This window comes from Mchenga conophoros, linkage group LG14 (assembly GCF_057382185.1).
Source record: "Mchenga conophoros isolate Kocher_MC1m ecotype Shallow Benthic linkage group LG14, M_conophoros_male_GT1.1, whole genome shotgun sequence".
In the NCBI taxonomy this organism is placed as follows: Eukaryota; Metazoa; Chordata; class Actinopteri; order Cichliformes; family Cichlidae; genus Mchenga; species Mchenga conophoros.
The window spans coordinates 21,487,582-21,512,946 of NC_140539.1; the positions used below are offsets into that span (position 1 = coordinate 21,487,582).

A 25,365-nucleotide genomic window follows, 5' to 3' on the forward strand; every position below is an offset into this window, starting at 1 on the left:
CCACTGTCTCATTCAGCTATGGGCATTAGAGCTAGAAAAAAAACAGAAGAAGAAGAAGAAGAAAAGCTGCAATGACATCATTAAAATTAGAGGCTGCGCTCATGTTTCGATAATTGTCCAATTGTTTGTTTGTTTTTGCTTAATTTATCTGTCATTTTAAACAGTGTGACTGTGACACATTTAACCCCAAACTAAAACTGTCCAACACCTTCACACTCTTACTGAAACTTCACCAGGACTCACTGAAAGCTACATTTGTCAGGTGGTCCAAATTAGGAGCAAATCCTCCGAGCAGCAGTTTATGGATTCTTACAGGAAATCGCTGTAGCAGACCCAGAATGTGCTGAATCTGGCGCTGCTAATTAAATACATGTCCCAACTTCAGTTGCAGCTCCGCAGGAGCCACTTAAACTCCTCTTCCTCCTCAGCAGCAGCTCCTTTGAATTTGAGTCATCAGGGTGACTCAAATTCAAAGGAACTGCTGACCACCCCTCCTCACCATCTTCCCATAAAGACCCATGTGTTTTTGTTCTTGTGCTTGTTACAGCAAAATGCTTTGGAGGGTGTGCTTTCTCTGTGCTAACATAAGAGGTAACCACCATGATAATAAACAATAAAATATTGATACGTTAATAATAAATAAACAGAATTACACGAATCCCATTTTTACTTGTTTTCATTCGTCCTTTTCTTTGTTACTGCTGTGTTGATTTGCACTAGTTTTTGTGGGAAATGTGTTACGGCTTAAAGAAAGTACACTTTCCAAAGCGTTAAAGTGGAACGGTGTTATAACGCTGGTTAACGCTGTGACCTCACAGCAGGTTTGAACCCTGGCCTTTCTGAGTGGAGTCCTCCCTGAGCCTGCCAACTGTGAGGTTCCTCCCACAGTCCACAGATGAACATGTTGGTTTAATTGGTGATTCTAAATTGGCTGTGGATGAGGGTTAAATGAGGGGCTTGAAGTATATAGGGTAAAGTATGAATGTTTGCCTAAATGTGACTTATATAAGGCACTTTGAGTGGTCAATATAATGAACAGATGACCAATAACACATGACATATTACATGGCGTCATTGTTTATTTAGCAAAAATGCAGAAGCAGAAATACTGAGTACACCCTGTGATTCAATAGCTTGTAGAACCACATTTGGCAGTAATAACTTGAAGTAATCATTTTCTGTGTGACTTTATCAGTCTCTTACATAGTTGTGGAGAAATTTTGGCCCACTCTTGAGGTTTGTCACATTCATTTAAGCACAGCTCTCTTTTAAGATCCCATCACAACATTTCAGTTGGGTTGAGCTCTGGACTTTGCAGCACCCTGATTCTTGTAGATTTGCTGCTGGGATCACGTGAAGGACCTAATTTCAGCCAAGCTTTATCTGTCAGACAGAGGAGTTCAAACCCAAACTCTCTCCCCTCCACCCCAAACACCTCATACCAACTGCTTGACATATCAGGTGTTTGTGCTGATATGCTGTGTTTGGTTTTCTCCAACTCAAGGGTTGTGCATTATGGCTAAACATCTTCACTACTCTCTCCTCTGTCCAAAGGACATTGTCCCAAAAGTCTTTTGGTTTGTAGTTTTGCAAACCAAAGGACTTTAACATTTAACATGAGCCCTGTCGAGTCTGAGCAGTATAGCCTGCTATTTACCCTCTTAGTTGTAATCTGATGTGTTTGATATTTCCACATTGTTTACGCATTTTGGCTTTGGTTTTGTTAAAGAAACCATGACAGGTTTTGGACTTGGTAGCTGGGGACTGGCCCACCAGGGCCTGGCCACTGCTCAGCACACAATCGACCCCCACAGTGTCGATTGTGGGTGGTGGGCCTGCAGGAGGTTGGGCCTATGTCCCCTTTTCGTGCTGTGCCCGGCTGGGCCCCATGGACTAAGGCTCGGCCCCCAGACACTCATCCTCGGGCACCCTCCCCTTCGGGGAGGGTGCCCGAGGATGAGGGCGAGGCCCTGGTAACCCTATCCCAGGCAGGGTGAACTGTTCCCTTGGTGTTCTACTCATAGAACACCAAGTCTTCTGAATCGCTCATTGTCTGGTACCTGACCCAGGACCAGTTTTCCGGGGGACCAGAAGCCCCCCGGAAAACATAGCCCCTGGGATCCCTGGGAGACACAAACCCCTCCACCAGGATAAAGTAGGGATTTGCGGAGGCGCGTTTGGTGTTGCCCCAGACAAGCTGGAATAGGTGGGTGGGGAGAGAGAGGTCTGGGTGTCTCTGCTTAGGCTGCTGCCCCCGTAACCTGGCCCTGGATAAGCGGAATAGGATGGATGGATGGATAATGACAAGTTGTAATATGTCATATATTGTTGTTCATGTGAGACTGTATATAACTACTTTTGAATGTATGTGCAACTTTTACTGCATTCTATCAAATAGTTTTTCAGGTATTTCACATGGACCAAAATGTTGACCCTCAAAGCGACACCACCATCCCTCTGCAAATGCAAAAGATCAAATACACCATTTATAGCTATGTATTCACTTTGCTCGATGTGGAAGTCAACTGCACGTTGCTGAAAGGCTTCACTCTGTTTTCTCCACATAGATTCAGAGTGCTGTGGTCTCAAACTCTACCATGTCCAGTTCTGGCACAGGCTGAGTCCTTTCGGGGTCAGTGCTGCATGAAAACCGTGAAACATGTTGTTTTTACCCCTCTGGAAGCTGCAAAAAGTAACCAGCTCAAATTCCGCCTCCTTTTGCCAAAAGCATATTAAGACCTCTTCCCTTATCAACTAAACGCTACCAGCAAAGGATTACATGGGAAAAGAGGATTACTGTCAGAGTCTTGCTTGAGTGGAGGCCTGATATTAGAAGATGCTATCTGGATGGAGAAAATTACTTCACCTTGGAAGCAGATAATCACAGAGGAGGGAGACGAAAATCCGTGTATGTGTGCGTGCCCATCTGACTTCCTTGCATCACATTACACGTCCGTGTTTGCCTTTCTTTGAGGCTCTGTCTTTGTAGGCAGCAGCGTTTTTGTATAACGAAGCTTGAGGACAGCTTAGGTTCAGCTGCAGCAATGCATTCTGGGGACATTTGCTTCTTTTGACTGCAGCCCCTCTGAACTTTCTGTGGTTTTGCCTTGGAGAGTTTCCCCCAACACTGTTATGCAACATCCTAAACACTCCTCCGTTCATCACTCCCCTCACGCTGGTTTTGTCACTTGTTTTTCAGCTCCATTTTTCTCTTATTTGTGCTGGACTAACATCACATATTTTCCTCTGCATGTCTCCTCCACCCACGGCTCCTCCTCTCACACACACACACACCCACCCACCGCAGTTTCTAATTGGGCTTCATTACCATTTCCTTTCAGTTTTTCCCAGCAGGACTCTCTGACCAGGAGGAACAGCTTTCACTGGTCACACATATACGAACAACACCGTCGTCGTCATCATCATCATCATCAGAAGCAGCAGAACTTCAAGACTTCAGCGCATCATCTGGTAAAGTTTTGAATCTTTCCTACAATTAAACAATGAAAGCTGCTTATCAGTGCTTTCATTTCACAGCAAAAAGCTCTTTTTCTCCACATATTGCGTCATGTACTGCGCAGCTACAACTATGAGAGAGAATTACGCAGTAAAAATGCTCAAGTATCAAAAGAAGAAGTACACAGCTGCTACACAGTAGAATATAACACAGTTTTTATGTTGCTGTGTTTACAGTACTGGATTATTATCACAGAAAGGAGGTTTTCTTTATGCCTCAGCTTTATTTAAATCATTACAGACTGAATCTGGAGCTGTCTGACACTGTAGTACAGTAAAAATAAAACTATGACAATAACAATGGCAACATGCTGAATGAGTATAAATTAAATAACTAGAATTTGTGTCTACTGTCTCTACCTAGTTACAGTACTTCCCACTACGAGAGAGTCATAATAAAGCAGGCAGCTTTGCCTTTAACAGCCTGATACTGAGTTACAGTAAATGTGGATAACATCATCAAACTCCAGCTGGCCTGAAGGCAACGTGCCAGACTTTTTACCGAATGGCTGTGGTGCTGCAATAAAACCATTAAACTGCTCTGAAATGTTCATCTGAACCACCCAGGTAGCAAAACTTAAGTTTCCATCAGAGCTTCAGAGCAGTGAAGTGGATTGGATGGAAAAAAATGCTGATTGGATTTTAAAAAGTACAAAAACAAAGCGATTACAGTGCTGCTTTGGATAGTGTCTGCATGAAAAAAGGAAAAGATGGTAAGTCAGAGGACTGAGCGATCCTCTCCAGTGAACCTTGTGGTTCACATATTAGTGGCCTATAAACAGCAGATTGAGTTTTTCGTGCTTTTATTGAAACCATAAATGTTTCTAATCATCTGAGGGCTACTGAGGAGTGGCTGCAGACATCTGCTCAGACTCTCCAGTATTTGTTCTCATGTCTGCTCTCTATTTCTGCCAAGAATGCAGAAATGTAACTCATGTAACTCAGTATCCCTCCTCCTCCTCCTTTTATTATTATTATTTTTTTTACAGTTTCTCTCTCTTGACTTTCTGCTTTTATCCCCCCTCGTCCTTCTTTCTGCCCTCTTCTCTCTGTTCCTGCAGCTGTTGTGAAGGTAACTTCCCATTAGGAGACCAACAAGACCCGACTTTTCTCATTATTGTCACACACCGCAAACTGCAGGTTTTCATTACTAAACCTGCTTTCAGACAGCTGTTAGCTTTCCTCCTCCTCCTGCTCTCAGGCAGAGGATCCAACAGTGCAGCTTTTTATCTCCTCTTCTTCTTTGATTGGATCCTGGATGAGAGAAAACCTGGCAGGAAAAGAAAGATAAAGCCTTTGAAGTGCTGCAGGACAAATATATATATTTTAAAAACATTCCACACTTTATACAGAGTAGTTAGCAGAGATTAGCACTTTGATAACCTGAGTGTCTGGACAGAGTCGTCTGAGGGCCGAGGCCGCTTGTGTTCAGGGACGGGCAGGAAGCAGAGGGAGAGAAAGAGAGAATTTGAGTGTTAGGTGTGACTGTAAGTTGTTTCTGAGTAGGCCAGCTGGTATTCAGCATGTCAACAAACTTTTATATGAAACATCTGTTTAGAATATTAATGTTTTGATTTGTAGAGCTCACTAATCTTTGCTAAACGAGTAGTTGAAGATGTTTTTTTCCACCTCCTGAGCTGGAAATTGTCTATGATGCCCATCATATCGCAGCCTGTGTCATACAAACGACCTGTTTAGAAATGACCGTTGCTGTAAATCTGTAAACTAGGCTGTTATGTAAATGCAAAGAGTTAAAATGACTTCCCTCTGGTCGGGTCTAACCTCCCTGCACCCTGCATGCTCATGTGGCTTTTTTGCACCGTATACATAAACATGCTCAATTAAGTGTTTTAATATTTTGTTATACAGCTGTGACTTTGTTTTCTGTCGTACATATGGGAACAAAAAAAATGTACTTTCTGATCAAACATGATATTTAGTTTGTTTGATAATCAGGTCCAACAAATCCCAAAGGGATTATTTTTATGATTGGAGCGCTGCCCGAAACGAATTCAGTGAAGCCCTCACCATCTTTACTCTAAATCTAAGACGCTGACATGTTGTCCATAAATCAAACTGTGAGGTGGTGAGTGGCAAAATATTATACTTTTTAACAAAAGCCTCTGTTTTGCATTATTGTTTATAATATTCAAGGTCATTACATTATATTGTTATTGAAGAAGATAGGGTGAAATAAGTTTGGAGCATGTAAATTACGTGTTCTATAGAGATATTCATGGAAACCTGATGTCTTTTACTTTTACTCTGTTTACAATTTGTTTTGTTGTTATTTGAGTTTTGTGACTGATATAAAACTGTCAATCAATCAGTTAGGTTGAGTTTTAAACGAGAGCTTCCACTCCGTAGAGGATGAGACTGTTTGAATCTACTTGACATATTTCTGTAAGTCTCTGTCAGAGCCTGTCTGACGAAAAAACTAATACATTTTTACTGTAAGGGCATAAATCGTGTGTAAATCACCCATTTGGTGTTTATGTATGCTGCAGTTTCCAGAAATTACATGCGCTCTTCATCCCTCTGTTATTTTCATAATGTTTTGTTTTATTTTAGTGGGAGTTGTGGTTTTCTTTTGTTTAGTCAGGTCAATATTTCCCATTGTCTGTAATGCAGTGTTGCTCGTGCACAGATCTGTTTGTGCTTGTTCATCTGTTTTTTTTCCATTTCTCGTTTTCTCTCAGCCTTGAGACTGCAATGACCTCACTCAGACTCTTGTCCCTGTTCCCCTCCCTCCTCGTCCTACAAGTCCATCTTTCCAACCAGTTAGAGGACAATAAGATCCCCCCCAGTCTGTGTACTGGCCACCCTGGTATCCCAGGCTCTCCTGGGGTTCATGGCAGTCCTGGTCAGCCAGGGAGAGATGGGAGGGATGGGAGGGATGCTGCTCCTGGGGAAAAGGGGGAGAGAGGGGAGAGAGGGGCCCCAGGTACGTACTTATATGGATTTGTTTGTGAGCATGTGATAAATCGGTGCAGGATTCTCATATTTGTGCACCTCCTCCTCCTCTCCAGGTGAGACAGGAATGCGAGGCCTGACTGGAGACAGGGGTGACCCTGGAGAAAAGGGGGAAAGGGGGCAGCCGGGCGAGTGTGCAGTGGCTCCTAAATCCGCCTTCAGTGTCAAACTCTCTCAGGGCCAAACCTCGCCCCTGAATGTGGGCGACGCAGTCCGCTTTGACACCATCCTGATCAATGAACAAGGCGACTACAACTCAGAGACGGGACGCTTCACCTGCAAAGTCCCTGGAGTCTACTACTTTGCCGTCCACGCCACGGTGTACCGCGCCAGCCTGCAGTTCGACCTGATGAAGAACGGACACGCTGTGGCTTCTTATTTTCAGTTTTATGGCAACTGGCCTAAACCAGCATCTCTTTCAGGCGGCTCCCTGCTTCACCTCATCCCCGGCGATCAGGTGTGGGTGCAGATGGCTCTCTCAGAGTACAATGGATTTTACTCCAGCACCAAGACAGACAGCAGCTTCACCGGCTTCTTGGTGTACTCGGACTGGAAAAACTCTGCTGTGTTTGCCTGACATGTGCCGCTTTTATTTCCTTACTGAGACATTCTGGACAGACAAGTGAATCATCCGTGACACGATACAGCTGTATTTGTGTAATAAATAAAGAACACACCAGGCAATGTAACCCGAATAGCACATGGTGTACTGAGGCGCACACAATGAACGGTACAGTTTACTCTGTGTCTGTTCTGCACTTTCAGCTTTTAAACTGCTGACAGTTAATTCTTCTAACAGATGTCAGGCCACAAATTCTCAAACAGCCTTTATGCCACTGTTCTATTGCATTTTGTTTTAGTGTCTACAGCTCTAACGCGAGACATTAATACATTTTTAGACTTTTGAAAACACACTAGACTGAAGTATGTCTCTGGCCATGAATGAAAGTGGATCAGGCATTAGGCTGGAGCTGCACAGTTAACTCCAAACAGGAAAGGCGAGACTCTTTCTGATAACATCCCTGCCTGATTTTAAGAGGGAAAAGAACTCAAATACTTCACTGAAGACAAAGTGCAAATGGAAAACAGTAAAACTACCCCTGATACTGCTATTTAAAAAAAGCAATGCATGAGAATGATTTGAAAAATATACTCTTATAAATGTGTTAAAAGCCCTCGTTCTGCTGTGGATGTAATCTAGTGTAAGATAATAGGGCTAGTAATAATTATAAATGAATGGAAAATCTGGAACCTGTTTTAACTACTTTATATACAGTCTATTCCCTCATTAATAGTTGCAAATAAATGTATGAGGTTGTGAGATGTTTCAAGAAGGTCAAAAATACAAAATAAAAGTTTTTTGGGTTTAGTATTCTTAACACAAGTAAACACAAAATGCTGTTTGAAAATGAAGATGTTTATTATAAAGAGGGGGAAAAATTCAGACCATCATGGCCCTGCGTGAAAAAGTGATTGCCCCCTAAACCTAATGACTGGTTGGGCCACTCTTAGCAGCAACAACTGCAATCAAGCATTTGTCATAGCTGGCAGTGAGTGTTTTTCAGCACTGTGCATTTTGGGCCACTCGTCTTTGCCACTTTAGAGGGTTTTCGAGCATTAACTGCATTTTTAAGGTCATGCCACAGCTTCTCAGTTGGATTCAGGTCAGGACTTTGACTAGGCCACAAGTCAAAGTTTTCATTTTGATTTTCATAAGCCATTCAGAGGTGAACTTGCTGGTGTGTTTTGAATCAATGTCCTGCTGCAGAACTCAAGTGCGCTTCAGTTTGAGGTCAGGAACAGACAGCTGGACACTCTTCATCAGGGTGTTTTGGTAGACAGCAGAATTTATGGTTGCATTTACCACAGCAAGTCTTCCAGGTCCTGAGGCAGCAAAACAGCTGCAGAACATCACACTGACACCACCATATTTTACTGTTGGTATGATGTTCGTTTTATACTAGATGTAATGGGACACAAACCTTCCAAAAAGTTACAATTTTGTCTTCCACAGAGTATTTTCCCAAACATCTGAAGGGATAATCAAGATGTTTTCTAGCAAAACTGAGACGAGCCTTTATCTTCCTTCAGCGTTGGAAATCTGCCCAGTCTCTTTCTCATAGTGGAGTCATGAACACTGACTATAACTGAGGCAAGTGAGGCATGCAATCCTTCAAATGTTGATCTGGGGTCTTTTGTGACCTCTTGGATGAGTCGTTGCTGTGCTCTCAGTGTAATTTTGGTCGGCCTGCCACTCCTGGGAGGCTCTGACTGTGGTTTGCTGGAGTCTCACAGCTTTAAAAATGACTTTACAACCCTTTCAGACTGAGAGATCGCAGTTACTTTGTTTCTCATTTGTTTGCAAATTTCCTTGAATCACAGCATGGCGTCTGGCTTTTGAGAATCTTGAAGTCTACTTCATTTCGTCAGGCAGGTCCTATTTAAGCAATTTCTTGTTTAAGAAAAGGTGTGGCAGGTGTGGCAGGATGTGGCTATAGAAATTGAACATAACTTTCCAAAGATGCGATACATACCACTTCATTTAGAAACTACATTTTGGGTTTACTTGTGTTGTCTTTGTCTAATATTTAAATGTGTTTGATGATCTGATACATTTAAGGGTGACAAACATACAAAAAAAGGAAATCAGGAGGGGGCAAACACTTTTTTTCACACGACTGTATATTTAAATTTAATGCATTTAATGTAACATCTTAATCTGAAAAGTAAAAACCAAATGTACTGAAGTCAAAATGTAGTGTTTCTCTAGTGTAAAGTTGCATAAAGTGCTTTCACATGGCATTTCTATGAATAATGCCCAAGTCCTTTGCTTTAATTCCCAAAGGCAGAAAACTGCTAAAGTAAATACCCAAATGAAAAAGGCTGGAAAATATTCATTTTCCACTGGATTCATGCTAGGTACCTCTGCCTAATGAGTTCACCAAACGCTCTAAGTACCCTGACAGATACACTACGAGCTGGTTGATGTTAGTCAGCATCTCTCTCTCCTCCCAACAATAATCGTGGGTGTGAATTAATCTCATGGTTTACTCAGATGAGCCGCTCCCTCTGTTTCTTGAGATCTGGGGCTGAACTGTTTATTTTCTCGAATAAACTCCGACAAGACCAGAGCTCGAGAAAGCCTTGTTAGATACACTCAGACATGATGAAATGCTATTCTCTTATTTCTCTGTCAAACCCCTATACAATATTAAGCTCCAGATGGGTCCTTCTAACTATTCCCGCTCGGGGAGGGAGAAGGATGCAATGAGTTAATAAGTTTTCCCTTGGCGTACGTCAGTTATTTCCATTAGTTCACAGCCTTCATCGCTATGTTGAGGCTTAGAATTGAGGGTAAAGCAGACAGTGACATCACTCACTAAAATACAGACTGGGCACTTCAGAAAAAGAAGATGAGAGTCTGACATTTGGATTAAGATGTAGCTGCAGATAAAGAAGCTACAAATCAAAGCACCCAAGAAGAAAGAAAAGATCTGAAATTAATTTTTGTCTGATTTTATTTGTTCATTGAAGTAAGGTCATGATTTACTGTTCCTCGTCAGTAGAAGCAGGACTGAATACACTTGTAGGAGGGAGGTGTAAAAGCAAAGAAGAGTAGAGGTAGGGAAGGTGGATGAGTTTAAATACCTGGTTTCAACCATTCAAAGCAATGACAGAGCACAGGAGAGGTAAAGAAGAGAGTGCAGGCAGGATGGAGCAGGTGGAGACTAGAGTCACAAGTAATTTGTAACAGAGAAATAGCAGCAAGAGTAAAAGAGAAGGTTTACAAGATGGTGCATGATTTGGAGACGGTGGCACTAACAAAAAGACAGGAGGCTGAGAAGGAGGTGGCAGAGCTGAAGATGTGACCACAACACACAGAGTGCAGGGACAGCTCAAGTGTAACAATTTGGAGACAATTAGAGAGGCAAGACTGAGACGGTTTGGACATGTGGAAAAAAGAGATACCAGATGTATTGGACAAAGGATGTTGAAGATGGAGCTACTTGGCAGGAGGAAAAGAAAAGGACAGAAGAGGATGTTGCATCTGCTGTGGCAACCCCTAAAGAGAGCAGCTGAAAAAAGAAGAAGAAGAAAAAGAAGAAACTAGTAACATGATTTTAGATTATATTATGCTACACTTTCAGTTTTGTCTTCTTACCCTCTTGTTTCCTATTCCCCTGATTACCCCCGTGTGTATTTATAGCCCTGCCATTCTTTTGCTCAAAGCTGCATATTTTGTCTAGAGCTGATGGAAACACTTCATCCAGCAGGGGGCAGTGTTGCACCGCTATTCAGCACCACTGCCTGCAAACTTCATAGTGTTGTTACTTCACAGTGTCTGGGCAGGACTCATGATTTCAGCCAGCAGTATTGACACTCCTGAGGTGCCTTTATGATGCGTTCAATAGAAGCTGCTGATGTTAAAATAGACCCACGCTGCACAGGAATGAACATTTTATTAGTTCAGTTTGTGACCCAGTAGCTACTCTCCATCATGTCACAAAGGGACTCCCTTAGTTACTAAACATTTCTTCTCATTTTAACAGAATGCACACTTGACAAGCTAGACAAGAGAAACAAGATACTTTATTTCCTGCTCCTGAAACACAAAAACACAATTAGAAACAATGAAATATTTTAAAATTGTAAACATCAGATTATTTAAGACAAAAACACTTGCATGCATGCATACAAATGTATCTATATTGATAGATGGGATCTATATTAGAGTAACTGTTATCATAAAACAAACCCACATCTGTGAAGCAGCTCAGACGTACTTTAGACAGATCAATACGTGAACCTCGCGATTCACTCTGTGCTCTTCTCTGTTCATTATGAATGTATGAAAGCTAGTGTAACATTAGGACTCACTGTGAAAATGTGTGAGTACTAAATGGAGTTTTGAACTGGCTGCATGTCAGCATGTAGGCTGAATGATGATTCAACCGCCAGGAGAACTTCATATTTTCACCTGATAACATCCAGGAGTTTAATCAGAATCAGAATCAGAATACTTTATTAATCCCGAAGGAAATTAGGATGCAATTTATGAGTTTAAATTGCACTGGTGCTTCTCAAAAGTCTCCTGTCATGCTTCCTGTCATGGTGCAGTCTGTCTACCTTGTAAAGAAATTTAGAATTTAAATCGTGTTGTAGAGATTTTCAACTGTAACTGTAGGAGTGAACCATTGTTGTGTCTACACAATACAGAAAACTTAGCAAACAACCAGTTTTAAATTGTATCTTTAATCACGAATAGTATCTGAAAGTCATGCCCTCAAGAAATGGGAACTAAATCCAGCAAAGACCTGACACAGGATCTGAGAGCTGTATTTGACCCTTTGTTTGATCTACTATCTGCTCGATGAAGCCTCATCAGAAACGGTCTCAGTGGAAGGATAGTTGTCAAGAAGCGATTCTTAAGAAAGGGAAACAGGCAGAAAAGGTCTTGTCATGCTATGTTACACAAGAACTGGACTGAAAAATCAGTAGCAACGGGTCTGATGGAGTGATGAAACTTTCCAAATTTGAAAGTTTTGGTTCAAAGTGTCATTACTATGTGCAGAGGAGCTGAGGAGAGAGGTACAACAGTGAGTGTCTCCAGCCATCTGTAGCCACACTGGAGGCTCTGTCGTGGTTTGGACATCATTCGTGGAAATGTCTGTGAGATTGTGACTCTCCATGCAAAACCATTTGACTGTCAATGGTTTCACACTTGAACAAAACAATGATCCCAAACACACTGCTAGTGCAGTGAAACACACACAGTGGAGCACAGTCATCCATGGATTGGCCTCCCCAGAGCTGAACTTCAAAATTATTGACACAGTGTGGGATCATCTTGACAGATAACAGAACAAAACACAGCCAACATCCAAAGAAGAGCTTTGAATGTCCTTTAAGAAGCATGGAGAACTACTCCTGAAGACTACGTATATAAATTACAAAAAAAAAAAACTGTCTAAGAGAGTTCAGGCTGTGTTGAATAATGAAGACAATCACACCAGTCTGCTCAGTCTCACATACTGTTTCAATAAATCACTACATCTGTTTTCCCTTTCCCCAGCAACATGTTAAGAAATAAGGAGTGTCTCAAGACTTTTGTACAGTACTGTAATCAGATCTTTTATGTCCCTCTTGACCAGAAAGTTTCAATGGGCATAGAAATAACAAACGATTTGGGTGTGTCCCGTCAAAGGGACTTGTACAAACACTTGTACTTTTCTTCACGCTGACATTATGGCCCATTTTCTGTTGATTAGTGTTTTTTAAAAATAGAAGCTGCATTACATTCACAGAGTCAGTGTTACAAACCATGGTCTGAATATTTCTTATAAGAACTACATTTAAATCAGCATCACTGCCTATTTTTGTTTTCAGTAGTCTTTCAGCCATAGCAAAAAGTAGCAAGTGCTTCTCTTTGGTTTAAAGCTCAAGGTATCACAGTACCACGAAGTATCAACAAAACTGCTGGATCTGCTACCATCCAGCTTCCTCCTTCAGTGGTTACCAGCTTCAGCCTCTGAGCTGCCCATACATCACAAACTCTGTTTATTAAAGGCTATCGGGATTAGTTGGATTCATTACAACAAATCTCTTAATTACAGTAGAGTGAGGGTTAGGATTGAGGCTGAGGCTAATGAGCTGCCCATTTCTTCCTTGTCTCTGCCACAGTGGCTCTAAACCTTTACCTAGATGGTGCTTAAAATCAGAAGAAGTAGAGCCTGAATGAGTCAAAGATGAGCGTGCTGGAGTTTGAGATTTTCCCACACTGCAAGACCACCGGGGTCAGAAGGAAGAGGTCAGATCCCCGGAGCATTTTGCTCGCCTCGGTTTACTTCTTCTTGCTCCTCTCCTGACATCAAACTTCCTCTCCTCTGTTAACACCACCCTCATTTGCAACAAACATAAACACTGCTGAGGCTGGGCTCACAGGTCAGGAGACAACAAATAGCACCCGGATTTGCTTTTGGTGTCTTACAGTCTGTTGAGGTTGGGGGTCAGGTAGCAACCTCACCTCTCTGTCATTTAAATAATAAGTCTTATTGTCTCCAGCTGAGCCAGAGCCATGATTTAACAGCAACATAGTTTAAGTGCAAAAAGAAACATTAGAATTATATTTATGGAGGTCAAGGTGGACTTTAAAAATCTGAGCAGATGTTTAATATGGAGATATTTTTAGAGGGAACATTGGGAATGAGAATGAAGCCTCTGAAGCTGTAAGCCACAAGGCTCTGATGAATTGTAGTAGGATTATAGTAGTATTCCCAGCTGGCCATTAGGACCCCTTTCCCCCCTTAATCCTGCAGCCTTTCTGCAAGCTCCAGACACGCACCCTCATTCACAAAGCAGCTCCTTTATCTTCAGAATCAAAAGACGTGAAAGCTAAACTATCTCTGAACTGTTGCATCATCTTTGCTACCATAAGTAAAATAAATGTGTAACAAGTCTGTATTACTTTATACATACCCTTCCTGTTAAAAGGGAGTTTTTCCTTCTCACTCTCGTCAAAGTGCTTGCTTAACGGGCTAATATGATTGTTTTGGTTTTCTCTGTTTTCCAGTATTGTTATAGGGTCTTTACCTTATAAATAAAGTGCCTCGAGGCAACTGTTGTTGTGATTTGGCGCAATATAAATAAAATTGAATAGAATTTTCATATAGCGAGAGAAGTACAGGTGTGGGTATTAACAGTACTGCTGGCTGTGCTATTTAATGACAGCCACAGTGAACAACACTGCGACTCTCAGTGCTGCGTGTGACTCAGTCATCGATACTTTTATTATTTGCACCTGTGGTTATTCTTTTACGACATGTTTTATTTTATTTTTTTTAAACGCCTTTCCTGAGTGTGGCTGTTTCCTCTCATGTGCTGCACCTGAATCACAGCTACACTCATTTCCCCAAACCGCCCTTTGTGTCTGATGTGTCACAACAGACGTGAATTATTTTTTTCTTGCAGGAAATAACAGTAACCGTCAAGCTTTTCTAGCCTGTCACATTTTCGTCAGCCAGTTTTGACCAACTTCATGGTCACAGTACTAAAACATGGAAGAACACAGGATGTTCATTCGCAATATTTATTTTCTTTTTAGTTTTAATATACTTTTTGCATCTGTGCTCACTTGGAAACATGTTTACAGAAACAGCATGAGGCATTCAACTAGAGGTGGTACCCTCCTTCCTGAGACTGGATCTTCCCTCAAAATTCACCTGAAGGGAGATTTAGCCTATTTTAGAGCCTCAGTCCTGAAATGACCGATGTCATCAACTGTCCAGAGTTGCATCCTCTGCAGTTCACTTTGTACAGCTGGCAGATTTTGTGCCTTATGTAAAAAGAAATGTATTAAGATCGACGTCAGAGCAAGTTGTCTGTTTCACATTTGTAAATTTAAAAGCAAATCTCATCTTCTATTATTTATCTTACCTATTTGTTCTTTCAACGACTATGGAATAAAAAAGCCTAATGAACAATACTTCAGGTATCAAGATATATCTTGCACGACTGATCAGATCAGGCAATGTTTTTCAATCTTCTGTTATAGCCTCAGTTTCCTGTTCTTAGCTGACAGGAGTGGCACCCAGTGTGGTCCTCTGCTGCTGTTGCTCATCTGCCTTGACATGTTGTGCATTCAGAGATGCTCCAAAGGATACTACACACCTTTCACAGGATGCCTTCCTATCAGTTCAAAAGGGTCTGACCATTCTACTTCAACCTGATTTCAACAAGACATTTTCACCCCGAGAAACTGCAGTTCACTGGATAATTTTCCCTTTTTCAGACCATTTTCTGTAAATCCTAGAGATGGTTGTATGGAAAAACCTAAGACCGGCTGATCAGGGTCACCTAAAATGACCTTTTCCTCCATTCTGTTGCTCGTTTTGAACATGGTTGTCAAGATGCCTAAATGCACTGAGCTGCAGCCATGTGGTTGTCTATAGATATTTGCATTAATGAGGAGCTGAACTGGTGTACTTAATAATCAGTTTTCTATGAAACCGCACATCTTTGCACAGCTGTTTGGACAAAGCATTTTAAGATGGTCTTAAAACTTCTTTTTGGTGTTCGATGCTATAGATTAATGAATTAATGGGTTGTTTAATAAAATCCTCTGCAGGTAAAATCGTACAAAAACATTCACTTGGATGAAGAGCTTCAGTTTCAGGGATTGTTATTTTATTACAAACACAAGACAGTCACATGGCAATTTAAAAAACATAACACACATTCATGTCGTTAACTCAGTCCTTCACTGCTCACACAGTTCATACATTCAGCAATCAGCATGTGTTTCTACCCACTGAAATCTTTAGTTAGGACTGCCATTGGTGCTTTAGAAATACCTGAGAGCGGTCTATTCTGACTACAGGCTCTAGAATCATGAATAATCTTCCAAATTGACACCGAGACCGCTTTCACCTGCAGTAGAAAACATGACATCATCAGTATTTTCCATTACACAACTTCTCCATATCTGACTCTACACCACCCACCATCAATAACAACGCAATAACTGGTGACAAAATATCGTCCTGTAAACTTTTAACATAAATCAATTTTAATATTTTAAATGAAACAGAAAAAAAGGGAGAAACAACCGCAAATTAAATTGCAAAATCCTTATTTGTTTATGGTCCTTTTATACCACAGAAATCAGTTTTACAGCAATGTCAAAAGAAAGGGAAAACCATTTATGGATTACTTGTCAGTTGTGACTGTAACTCACCTCTGGCAGAGGACAGGAAAGACCCTATCAGCTGGAAGAAATAAGATACAATAAATGGAATCAAGCCTGACTGGAAAGACAAAATGGTGAAGTGGTTCACAGAATCTGGTCTAAAGGGTGAAAGCTGCATTTATACATACAACATTCATGCGTACAGCATGTGGAATTATGTGTTCACTAATAAAGTAAAAGCACAGTGTTAGCTTCCTTCCTTCACAGCTTGGCCCACTGAAATCACAACAATTTAAGACATGAGTGGTAGAAAAGCTTTTTTTTGAGGCTCAATGTAGCGACACTGGAACACGAGAGATGCACTGAAGGTGAAATTTGGACCGATTTTACTTTAATTTAATACTCCATTTGTGCCAGGGAAACTTAAAACAAACAAACAATTTTAAGAATATACTAGACCTCTTGAGCATTCAGTTGACCAAACCTAAGAACTCTGAGTGGTCAAATGAATGCATCTTAAAAGAAACCCACCAGTAAACTGAAAAATTCTGTAAAAGCACGCAAAACACAGCAGAAACTGAAACAACACTGTTAAAGGAAAAACTAAAGGGGAAAAAAAAACACCAAAGAAAACTAAAGTGTTTTTGGGAAGACAATAACGTGACAGGACAGCTGTGGAAGTGACAAGCTAACAGTAAACAGCTAACAGCAAACATACATCTACAGTACTGTATGAATTGTGTGATTAAAACAATATGTACTGCCTTGCATTGCTTCTCCTTTACAACGATAATGAATCTTTTGCTTCTGTCGAGTGTGTCTCAGTACAATCCTTCACGTTTTGGTTTCTGTAACTTCCACAGCTGCTGCATCAAATAGTTGTTTCCCCAGAAACTAAAAACTTAAATTTTTTTAGCTTTGGCAATGTTTTTTTCTATTTTTGTTGTATTTTTGCAGTCTTTTCTTTCTCTATTTGCTGATGTTTCTTTAGTTGCAGTCCGTTTGACCTCGCAGGGCCACTGTAGTTATCATCTTAAATGGGTAGCAGGCAATCAACAAGGTTAACACTGGCAAACAGCTGATGCGTGGCTGATTAATCAGTGCGTCCCTGTGGCAAACAGCAACAGACACAGCTTACTCTTAAATTAGAGACTTGCCCCCAAACTCAAGACTAACTCTAGGATTTGAGTATGGATTTACACTGGGAAGGCAAAAATTAAAGCAAAGCTCAAACACACACACACACACAGTTGCACACGTGACTGATATTTAAAGCATTGTAAGCATTGCATCCCTGAACAGAGATCATTCTGAAAATTGATTTTTTTACACTTCTAGCTCCTTGGGTATAAAGTTTATATGATGCCTGAAGGAACGGAGTGGAAAATAATGCGTAGAATTAAGCAAGCAAGGCGTACCCACGCTGCTACCTCACCTAAACTAAGGAATATTCTCAGAAGTGAGAACAGAACTAATTCTGATATTTTCCAAGGCGTCATGTGAGAAAAAGAAGCTTGTGTTTACATTTTTGATGCAAAATGCACAAAGAGGTGCTTACAGCTGAAAAAACAAAACCTCTGGCTTTCTCTCAAAATGTATACAGCTGTATCACTTTTGTGATGCATCATGGCACAAATATTGTGCACATATAAATATGTTGACTTCTTGCATACTCACAGAAAATGTTTACCATGAGAACTTGTACATACTACGTGTTGTTTACATTTAGTGTATAGTATGGAATCAGGGCACAACATGTGCTGTTAACGTGTGCACGCATCTGACACCAGAAGACAACCTGGTGACTTTTTGTTTTCTTACTATCATTAAATCTCTCAATTCCCAAATAATCCAGAGCTATCCAGTATGTTTAACAAGTCTGGTCTGGTCTTTTCACTTAAGTCCCATTTAAGTGAAAAGACAAAAAAGAAACCTTATATAGTAAAGCTCAGTGGTGGTAAAACTTATACATGTAGATACTGATAGGCTGTGAGGCTACTTGGTATCAGACACCAGTTGATCCACTTTGGCTGGTCCCTCATAGATACACGTCCATGGTGTTGAGGATCATTTGCCGACAGAGCGGGCAGTTCTGCTGGTAGATGGGCTGCCTTAAAAGAATCTGTGTACAGTCTCTACACAAGCAGAGGTGTCTGCAAGGCAGAAGCACCACTGTCTTGGCACAATCCTGACAAATCACACACTTCTTCCTCTCCTCCTGTTCCTTCAGCAGAGTCAGCAGACTCTCAGCTGGCAGAGGTTTACCATCTTCGCCTGAACGCGACTTCTTCTTTAGCTGCTTGTCTGTGCTGGAGGAGGGTAAAACTGGATTGAGCACCTCCTGGTGGGCTCCATCTCCTGCTCTACCATCTGGTGGGTCCCGCCTCTCTTCCCCAGGGTCACCGTCACCTCCAGCTCTGTTGTTGCTGTTATTGTTATTGTTTTGCCTGTGAAGATGTGGTCGGAGCATCAGGCCAATCAGGCTGCTTTGGTGAGACAACTGCTGCCAAAGTCGTCTCTCCAGTCGGTAGATGTGATAGAGGATCCTCTGCAGGTACTGCACGTTACGGCGTATAAAGTGAGGCAAGCACAGTAAGGCTGAAGTGATGCAATTGAGAGCCAAACATAATCTACGGAGAAGTGAAAAGGAGTTTATATATTCTACAACGCGCACAGCAATCTGTCGGGACAGTCCCGGGTTTAGGTAAGCGGTGGTGGCCAGTGCAATAGTAATGGTGAGCAAGAGGCCGTAGATGTTCAGTATGAAGATGCTAATGAACATGTGCACCAGTGAAACCAGGAAGTCCAAAACCATCTTGCAGGGTGTCCATAGCAAAGCTGATGTGCCGGCCAGGCTGCTGTACAGAAAGGTGAAACAGGTCAACGTGAGCTCCAGCGCCTTCTGCAGTGGGGTGGAAACCGTCTGCCACATGCTGACCAAAGCCAAGTAGACGTTCTGGGTAGCGATAAGCACAAAGTTTACCACTGTGTTGGTAAAATAGACCACCAGGCTGACTGCTATGCCACAGCCCTCAATCACTGACAGCAGCCCTCGACACAAGTGCTCCTTTCCACGCAGTAGGACGTGCATAGACAGGTAACCCACCATCTTCAAGCTCTCCAGGAGCCCCTCCAGAGCCAGCAACAAGCTCCCCAGATTAGCCACAGTGCTGTGAGCTAGGTTTGATGTCGCCTCCGCGGTGGACACAGCGCAAAGCAGAACGAGGTTTCCCAGCTCCAGCACCGAGTTATAAAGGAGGCTGGGCAGGCTGGTTATGAAGGTGATAACTGCCAGGAGAGTCTGCACCACGGTGTGGACGATGACAAAGTTCAGGTCCAGTAGTAAGCAGAGAGCATCCAGACATTTTCCTACAGTGGATATGACAAAGTTCACCAAACCCATGGTAATATTTCTGTAAAGTATTACTGTTTACCACTCGGTGCTCTCAGGTTGTATCCACGTTAAGTCCATTTCTCCTTTCTTTGCTTTGAGTTACATATTGTTGGTCCTCTCAATCAGCACACCATTCTTCGTGTCGTTGAACCTCAACGTCTTTATTTTTCATGTTTTCCCCATTTTTCATGCACTGAAATAACGACATAACACAGCAAACACGCGCTGCACAGGCGGATGTTTAGTTTCAAAAAAGGTCCACACACTTCCGTTTATATTCTAGGTTTCGTTTTGTTGGGTGTCCGGTCAAACTACCACCAAAAAACACTTTTCCGGCTCAACGACGACTTTATAAAACGGCCGAACCCATAAACGAAATCAAGAAAAACCGAGGGAAAAACAGACAAAAGGTTTTGGAGTCTTTACCATCATTACTGTATCCGCCATATTTGTTTTGGTCGAGTGAGCTTACGTATGTGCGTCGTTAAGCTGAGCATGCGCACAGTGTCCCCGGTGTTTACAAGCGGGAAAAAAGTGGATTTAGAAAAAAAGTCGCACATTCAAAACATATTAAAAATATATGCAGAAATAAAATTACGCATTGTCCATAACTTTGATAAAATTGACTTAATCAAACTAACTTTTTTGGGGGTTTTCACACCCTCTTTTATTTTTTTAATCATTTTTATTTGTTGTTGCTCTTTTTCATTATTTTTAAACTAAACAAAATTTACGACACTGAATGTTAATGTGACTTCTAGCATTAGTGAAGTGTATATAAAGATGAACACATTTCAAGGTCTCACGAGTGAACCTCATGTTCTGCTTTAAATCTACATTCCCTCTCATGTCCAGAAACTTCTCTGCTTTCAAAATGAAGTTATAGTCTACATCTGTGAAAATGACCTGGAGCATCAGGAAGCACATTCCTAATGAGTTTATGGTTTTTCCTGCTAGTTTCAAATCTTACTAAATACAGAATAATTCTAGGCTTGTGATTTATAGTCAAATAATCAGACCCAGCCAATATACCCCCCCCCCCAATAAATTTCTGAATTATCTTGGATAAAAAGGCTGATGGTTTTCTTTACTCATTTCAGTTATTACCAGCAAAATAGTTGCATGTTTAATCATCTGGGAATTTACCCAGATTTATTTATTTATTTAGACAGAGATCTTGACCCCCCCCCCCCACCCCCCAGTGTTCAGCACAAAGTTATGCCCATGTTTATAGTCACATTTAGAGTTAGACGATCAAAATGATTTGTTGGAAGACAGAGATGAAGGAATATACTGAAGAGGAGAAGAATGAAAGTCTGTGTGAATGAGAGGGAAGCAGGTGCAGCAGTGAAGATGCAAGGAGTAGAGGTAGCGAAGGTAGATGAATTAAAATCTAGAGCATCTAAAGCGACAGGCAACACGCAGGAGAGGTGAAGAAGAGAGGGTGCAGACAGAGTGGAATTGGTGGAGAGGAGTGACAGAAGGATAACTGTAAGACTGAAAGGGATGGTTTACAAGATGGTAGTGAGATCTGCTACGATGTATGGTTTGGAGATGGTGGCACTAACAAAGAGACACGATGCTGAGCTGAAGATGCTAAGATTTTTGAATGGGAGTGACCAGAATAGACGGGATTAGAAATGAGTACATCAGAGAGACAGCTCAGGTGGAGCTGGAGTTGGAAAGGCAAGGCTGAGATGGTTTGGCTATGTGCAAAGAAGGGATAATAGATATATTAGACAGGGTTTTGAATATGGAGATTCATGGAAGTAGTGAAAGACGACAGGCAGAGGTTGGTGTGACGGAGGAGAATGAGAGGGATATTGTGAGATGGAGGCAGATGATCCACTATGGCAACCCATAAGGAAGCAGCTGAAACATGAACAATGTTTATTTAACATGAAAAATGCTTTTCTTTTTTTTCTTTTTTTTTTTAAAAAAAAAGAGTAATTGTTAATTAGTATATACGAGCTTTAATTTGCATCCTATTTGCTATATCAAATATTCACACTGATGATGTAGAAGTCTCAAAAACTCAAGTATCAATTCCAATAATCCCATCCGGAGTGTTTTTCACTTCCACTTGCTGGCAGCCTTTGAGCCCTTGAAACAACTTGGTTGAGATATGGAAAAGATCGTGGACAGGCCTGTTAGCACAGCAACCCTGCTACTTACAAATGATGCACTGAGATGATGATCACTCTCACTTATATCATGATGCAGTGCGTCACAGCACACAGGCCAAATGAAACCCTGTGTTTAATTAAATTAGCCACGCCAGCAGCTTTGACAAAGCATAACTAATTGACGCCGCAGGGATTGGAACATGTTGATGATAACACTAGCCACATAGGAGAAGAGTTTTTTTGAAAGTATTTTTGAATTTGTTTTGTTCAGTTTTTTGGGGTTCCAGATATTTTAAAACATTTTTTTTATATGTGTATCTCTAATGTTGTAGGGACAAACATTCACAGTCATGCAGTGGAGATCTGTTTCCTTTTCTTGGGACAAAAATAAGTCCTTACAGTATTTTGCATCACACTTTACATTGAAGGTGTGGGTTGTGGTCAGGAAATGATTTAAGGATTAAGAAAGTCAGTTCCAGTTACAGCTGCCTGGGAAATCCACTCTTCAGTACTCTGACCTTTCATCACCATATCTTACATTTTCCTCAAGCCATTCCATTTACATTAACAGATATATCCTCCCATTACATCAGCTACTTCAGTGACAATGAAACAAAAAAAGAATTGCGGTCCTGAACAATATCAAAACAGTTTCCTTCCTTGCCTTTTGCCTCATCCTCTCCATCTGAGCCATTCAGCGCTGGACTTTGTTCCTCGCAAAGGGAAACTCTATCTGATATGATCATGGGAAATCCTGCTTTGAGCCTTTGGACGCCTGACAAACAGCATTTGTTTAAGCATTTAATGATGCAGCAGGGATACACGGGGCAGTGCAAGAAGCTATAAAAGGTCTTGTGCACTACTTTGTCTCTGGCGGAGAGCTTCTAGACCTACTCCTTTTATGGTAGCTAACCTTCCCTCTGGTCCGAAAGCAGACCCTTAGACCCTTAACCAAATCCTTCCCCTCTAAAAGACGAGATGAAACAAAGGGTGGCTTTCATATGGAATCGTATGTAGAATTTCTATAAGTTTTCTTAATGTGCACTACATAGAGTTGCTTCATTTTCTCTCATCAGTCAACAGACACTGTAGATTCCACTTTTTTATATGAAAAAAACCTCCACTTGCTACCATTTGTCTTCAACTCAGAGCTGTAAGCTGCCTCCTCAGAACTGTTTAGCTAAAATGAACATACAATGTCAAAAAGGACATAAAAAGGTCATGCAGGGACATGGGGGTGGGGCTTGCACAGGATGAACTGGAGACACTAAGACAAACATTTGAGGATCCACAGATATCCAATCTGGAGCTTCACACCTGCTGGGACATTTCCACCCATTAAAGAAACTCCCACAGAATAACCTTTAACTCCATTGTGTGGGTGATATGGATACTATACGCATCTATTCACAGATCTATGTGAACTATCATGAATATCATGTTAATTCTACACTGCCAAAACAAATGAGAAATCAGTGAAAATACTGATGTGGCAGTAAGAATGGACTCAACCACACTTCAACGCTTTTCATCATCTTTATTTATAGTTGCTTGTTCCTTACACTCACGGCTGCAGCTTTCCAGCTGCCAGCCGAACACACACCACCACCAACAACAACGCCATTCAGGACCCAGTTGACTCTTACAAGCAGGGGAGGCATGATGAGCTAATGCAGCTCAGATGTGTCAGCGTCTCCCGCTGCCACACCACGAACCACGCCCCCCAGCTGACTTCATAAATATAACCGTATCACAGACAGGAGAGCTCTAATTTGTCTTAATTTGTCATGTACTGGTACATAACAAAAGTATATAGTTGAAGGGAAAGTTGGACAGGACATAAGTAATCAATGGAGGAACGGCCTACCTCTGAATCTCCTGTAAAAAATATGTATACAACTGCCAGCCACTTCTTTAGGTACGCCTGTTCAACAGCTTGTTAATGCAAATATCCAATCAGCCAGTCACATGATAGCAGAACAACAGTTGTCTCAAGGTGTTTTATATTGTAAGGGAAAGTAAAGAGAAAACTCCAACAATTCAGACGATCTCCTGTGAGCAAGGAGGTCAGGAGACAAGGGAGAAGGACAAACCTTTCTCTCCTGTTACTGGAGGTGAGTGGTGTGCTTTATTAGATACTAAACTGTTTTGCTTTATTCAGAAAATCTGAACAAAATGTGTGCTGTGTGAGAGTGGTTGTCACTGCCATAGCTGAAAACAAATGAACCCATCAATGAACTGTTACAGAATGGACAGACATGTAGACAAGGGGAAGACGACTTGCTAAAGTTTAAAACAACTAACAGATCGGGGAAGAGTATAGTTGCAGACTGTCATAAGAAGCCTTGATCTGTGGGTGAAAGGCAGCCGTCGTGTCTGCCTTACCTGGGCGGAGGCTACTCATCACCAGTCAACGGCAATACTTAAGGACCAGTGCAGCCATCCAGACTCCACCAGATTATCACTCTCTTAGAGCGGTAAACAGGCTAGTTGTTGGTGATACCAAGTCAAGTGTGTAATTCTGTTTCTCCACCTTTCTCTAGTGACTTAGCCAACCCCGGATCACTCCCTGACATTCACCTTTTCAGGAACACCTGCTATTACTACAGATCAAACTCAACCACTGGATCACCACTCCTGCTCCTCCTGCCTCCCACCCTCACCTCAGTAACCCGCGGATCTAAGGCTCTCTGCACCTCTGCCCCCTCCCCCACATGTTTGCACTGAGTAGGAGATGCTCCGTGTGTCATTGTACATCTGTATAGTGACAACAAAGACATTCTATTCTATTCTATTCTATTCTAAAGCGTATTCTACATCTCACTGTCTTGCCTGAGTCCTGCTCTTGAGTCCAACCAAGTAAGTTGCAAAACATGACAGCTGACCATGTTCATCCCGTTATCACCACACTCTAGCATCTTCTGATGGCTGTTTTCAGCAGGATAACGCATCTTGTCACAAAAGTTGAACTCATCTCAAACTGGTTTCTTGAACATGACAAAGAGTTAACTGTGCTTAAAAGTCCTTTTTTGTCACCAGATCTCAATCCAATATAGCAGATATGGGATGTGTTGCAGTAAGAGAGCCTTATCATGGATGTAGAGCAACTGTGTGATGCTATGATGTCAATATGGACCAAAATCTCAGAGCAATGTTTCCAGCAACTCGTTGAATCTATGCCACATAGACTTAAAGCAGTTCTGGAGGCAAAACAAAAGGTGGTCCAGCCCAGCATTAATGATGATAATGGTTGTATTTTTTCAAACAAAGTACATCATTTCAATGTTTGTCAAAGGCATAACAGAACCTAGCACCCAGCTTTGAGCATGCCTTCCAAAGTGTTTAGCTTTTCTTTGTTTAGTGAAATTACAAAAAGTCATGTGTGGATGATGTGCAGTTTGCTAACCATCAATCCAACCTCTGTCTGCCTCCCACCTACATCAAATAGATGAGATGCTACTTGCTGAATGGAAGTTATGACTGCAGAATCATCTAGTATGCGAATGAATGAGAAATAGAATCCTTTTAATTATACCAACAATGGACTAATTTGTAACACTTGTTCACATAGTTTACCCCAGCAGACCGCAGCATAATCACTCTGGTGACCACACTGTCGTAAAACATCAACAGAAGCTGCCTTTTTTCTGCTCCTGCGTAGTGATTCATCC

General features: G+C 41.6%; 2 protein-coding genes across 2 annotated transcripts; one reads left to right on the plus strand and one right to left on the minus strand.

Annotated features, from left to right (window-relative positions):
• The first annotated feature begins 3,228 nt into the window (after positions 1 to 3,228).
• c1qtnf5 (C1q and TNF related 5) lies at positions 3,229 to 9,569 on the plus strand. Its single transcript, XM_085243365.1, has 3 exons — positions 3,229 to 3,471; positions 6,216 to 6,460; positions 6,546 to 9,569. The coding sequence occupies exons 2-3, from the start codon at positions 6,229 to 6,231 to the stop codon at positions 7,064 to 7,066; spliced, it is 753 nt and encodes a 250-aa protein (XP_085099491.1). The 5' UTR covers positions 3,229 to 3,471; positions 6,216 to 6,228; the 3' UTR covers positions 7,067 to 9,569.
• A 7,026-nt stretch (positions 9,570 to 16,595) lies between these two features.
• rnf26 (ring finger protein 26) lies at positions 16,596 to 20,062 on the minus strand. The gene has a single exon (XM_085243366.1). It carries the CDS (start codon positions 19,575 to 19,577, stop codon positions 18,213 to 18,215), a length of 1,365 nt encoding a protein of 454 aa, XP_085099492.1. The 5' UTR covers positions 19,578 to 20,062; the 3' UTR covers positions 16,596 to 18,212.
• Between the last annotated feature and the right edge of the window lie 5,303 nt (positions 20,063 to 25,365).

What these genes read in the sequence shown, in the direction of transcription:
- c1qtnf5 (XM_085243365.1), top strand. Translation starts at nt 6,229, where the DNA reads ATGACCTCACTCAGACTCTTGTCCCTGTTCCCCTCCCTCCTCGTCCTA. An exon ending in AGGGGAGAGAGGGGCCCCAG is followed by an intron (nt 6,461 to 6,545) that starts GTACGTACTTAT and finishes CCTCCTCTCCAG; the next exon opens with GTGAGACAGGAATGCGAGGC.
- rnf26 (XM_085243366.1), bottom strand. Translation starts at nt 19,577, where the DNA reads ATGGGTTTGGTGAACTTTGTCATATCCACTGTAGGAAAATGTCTGGAT.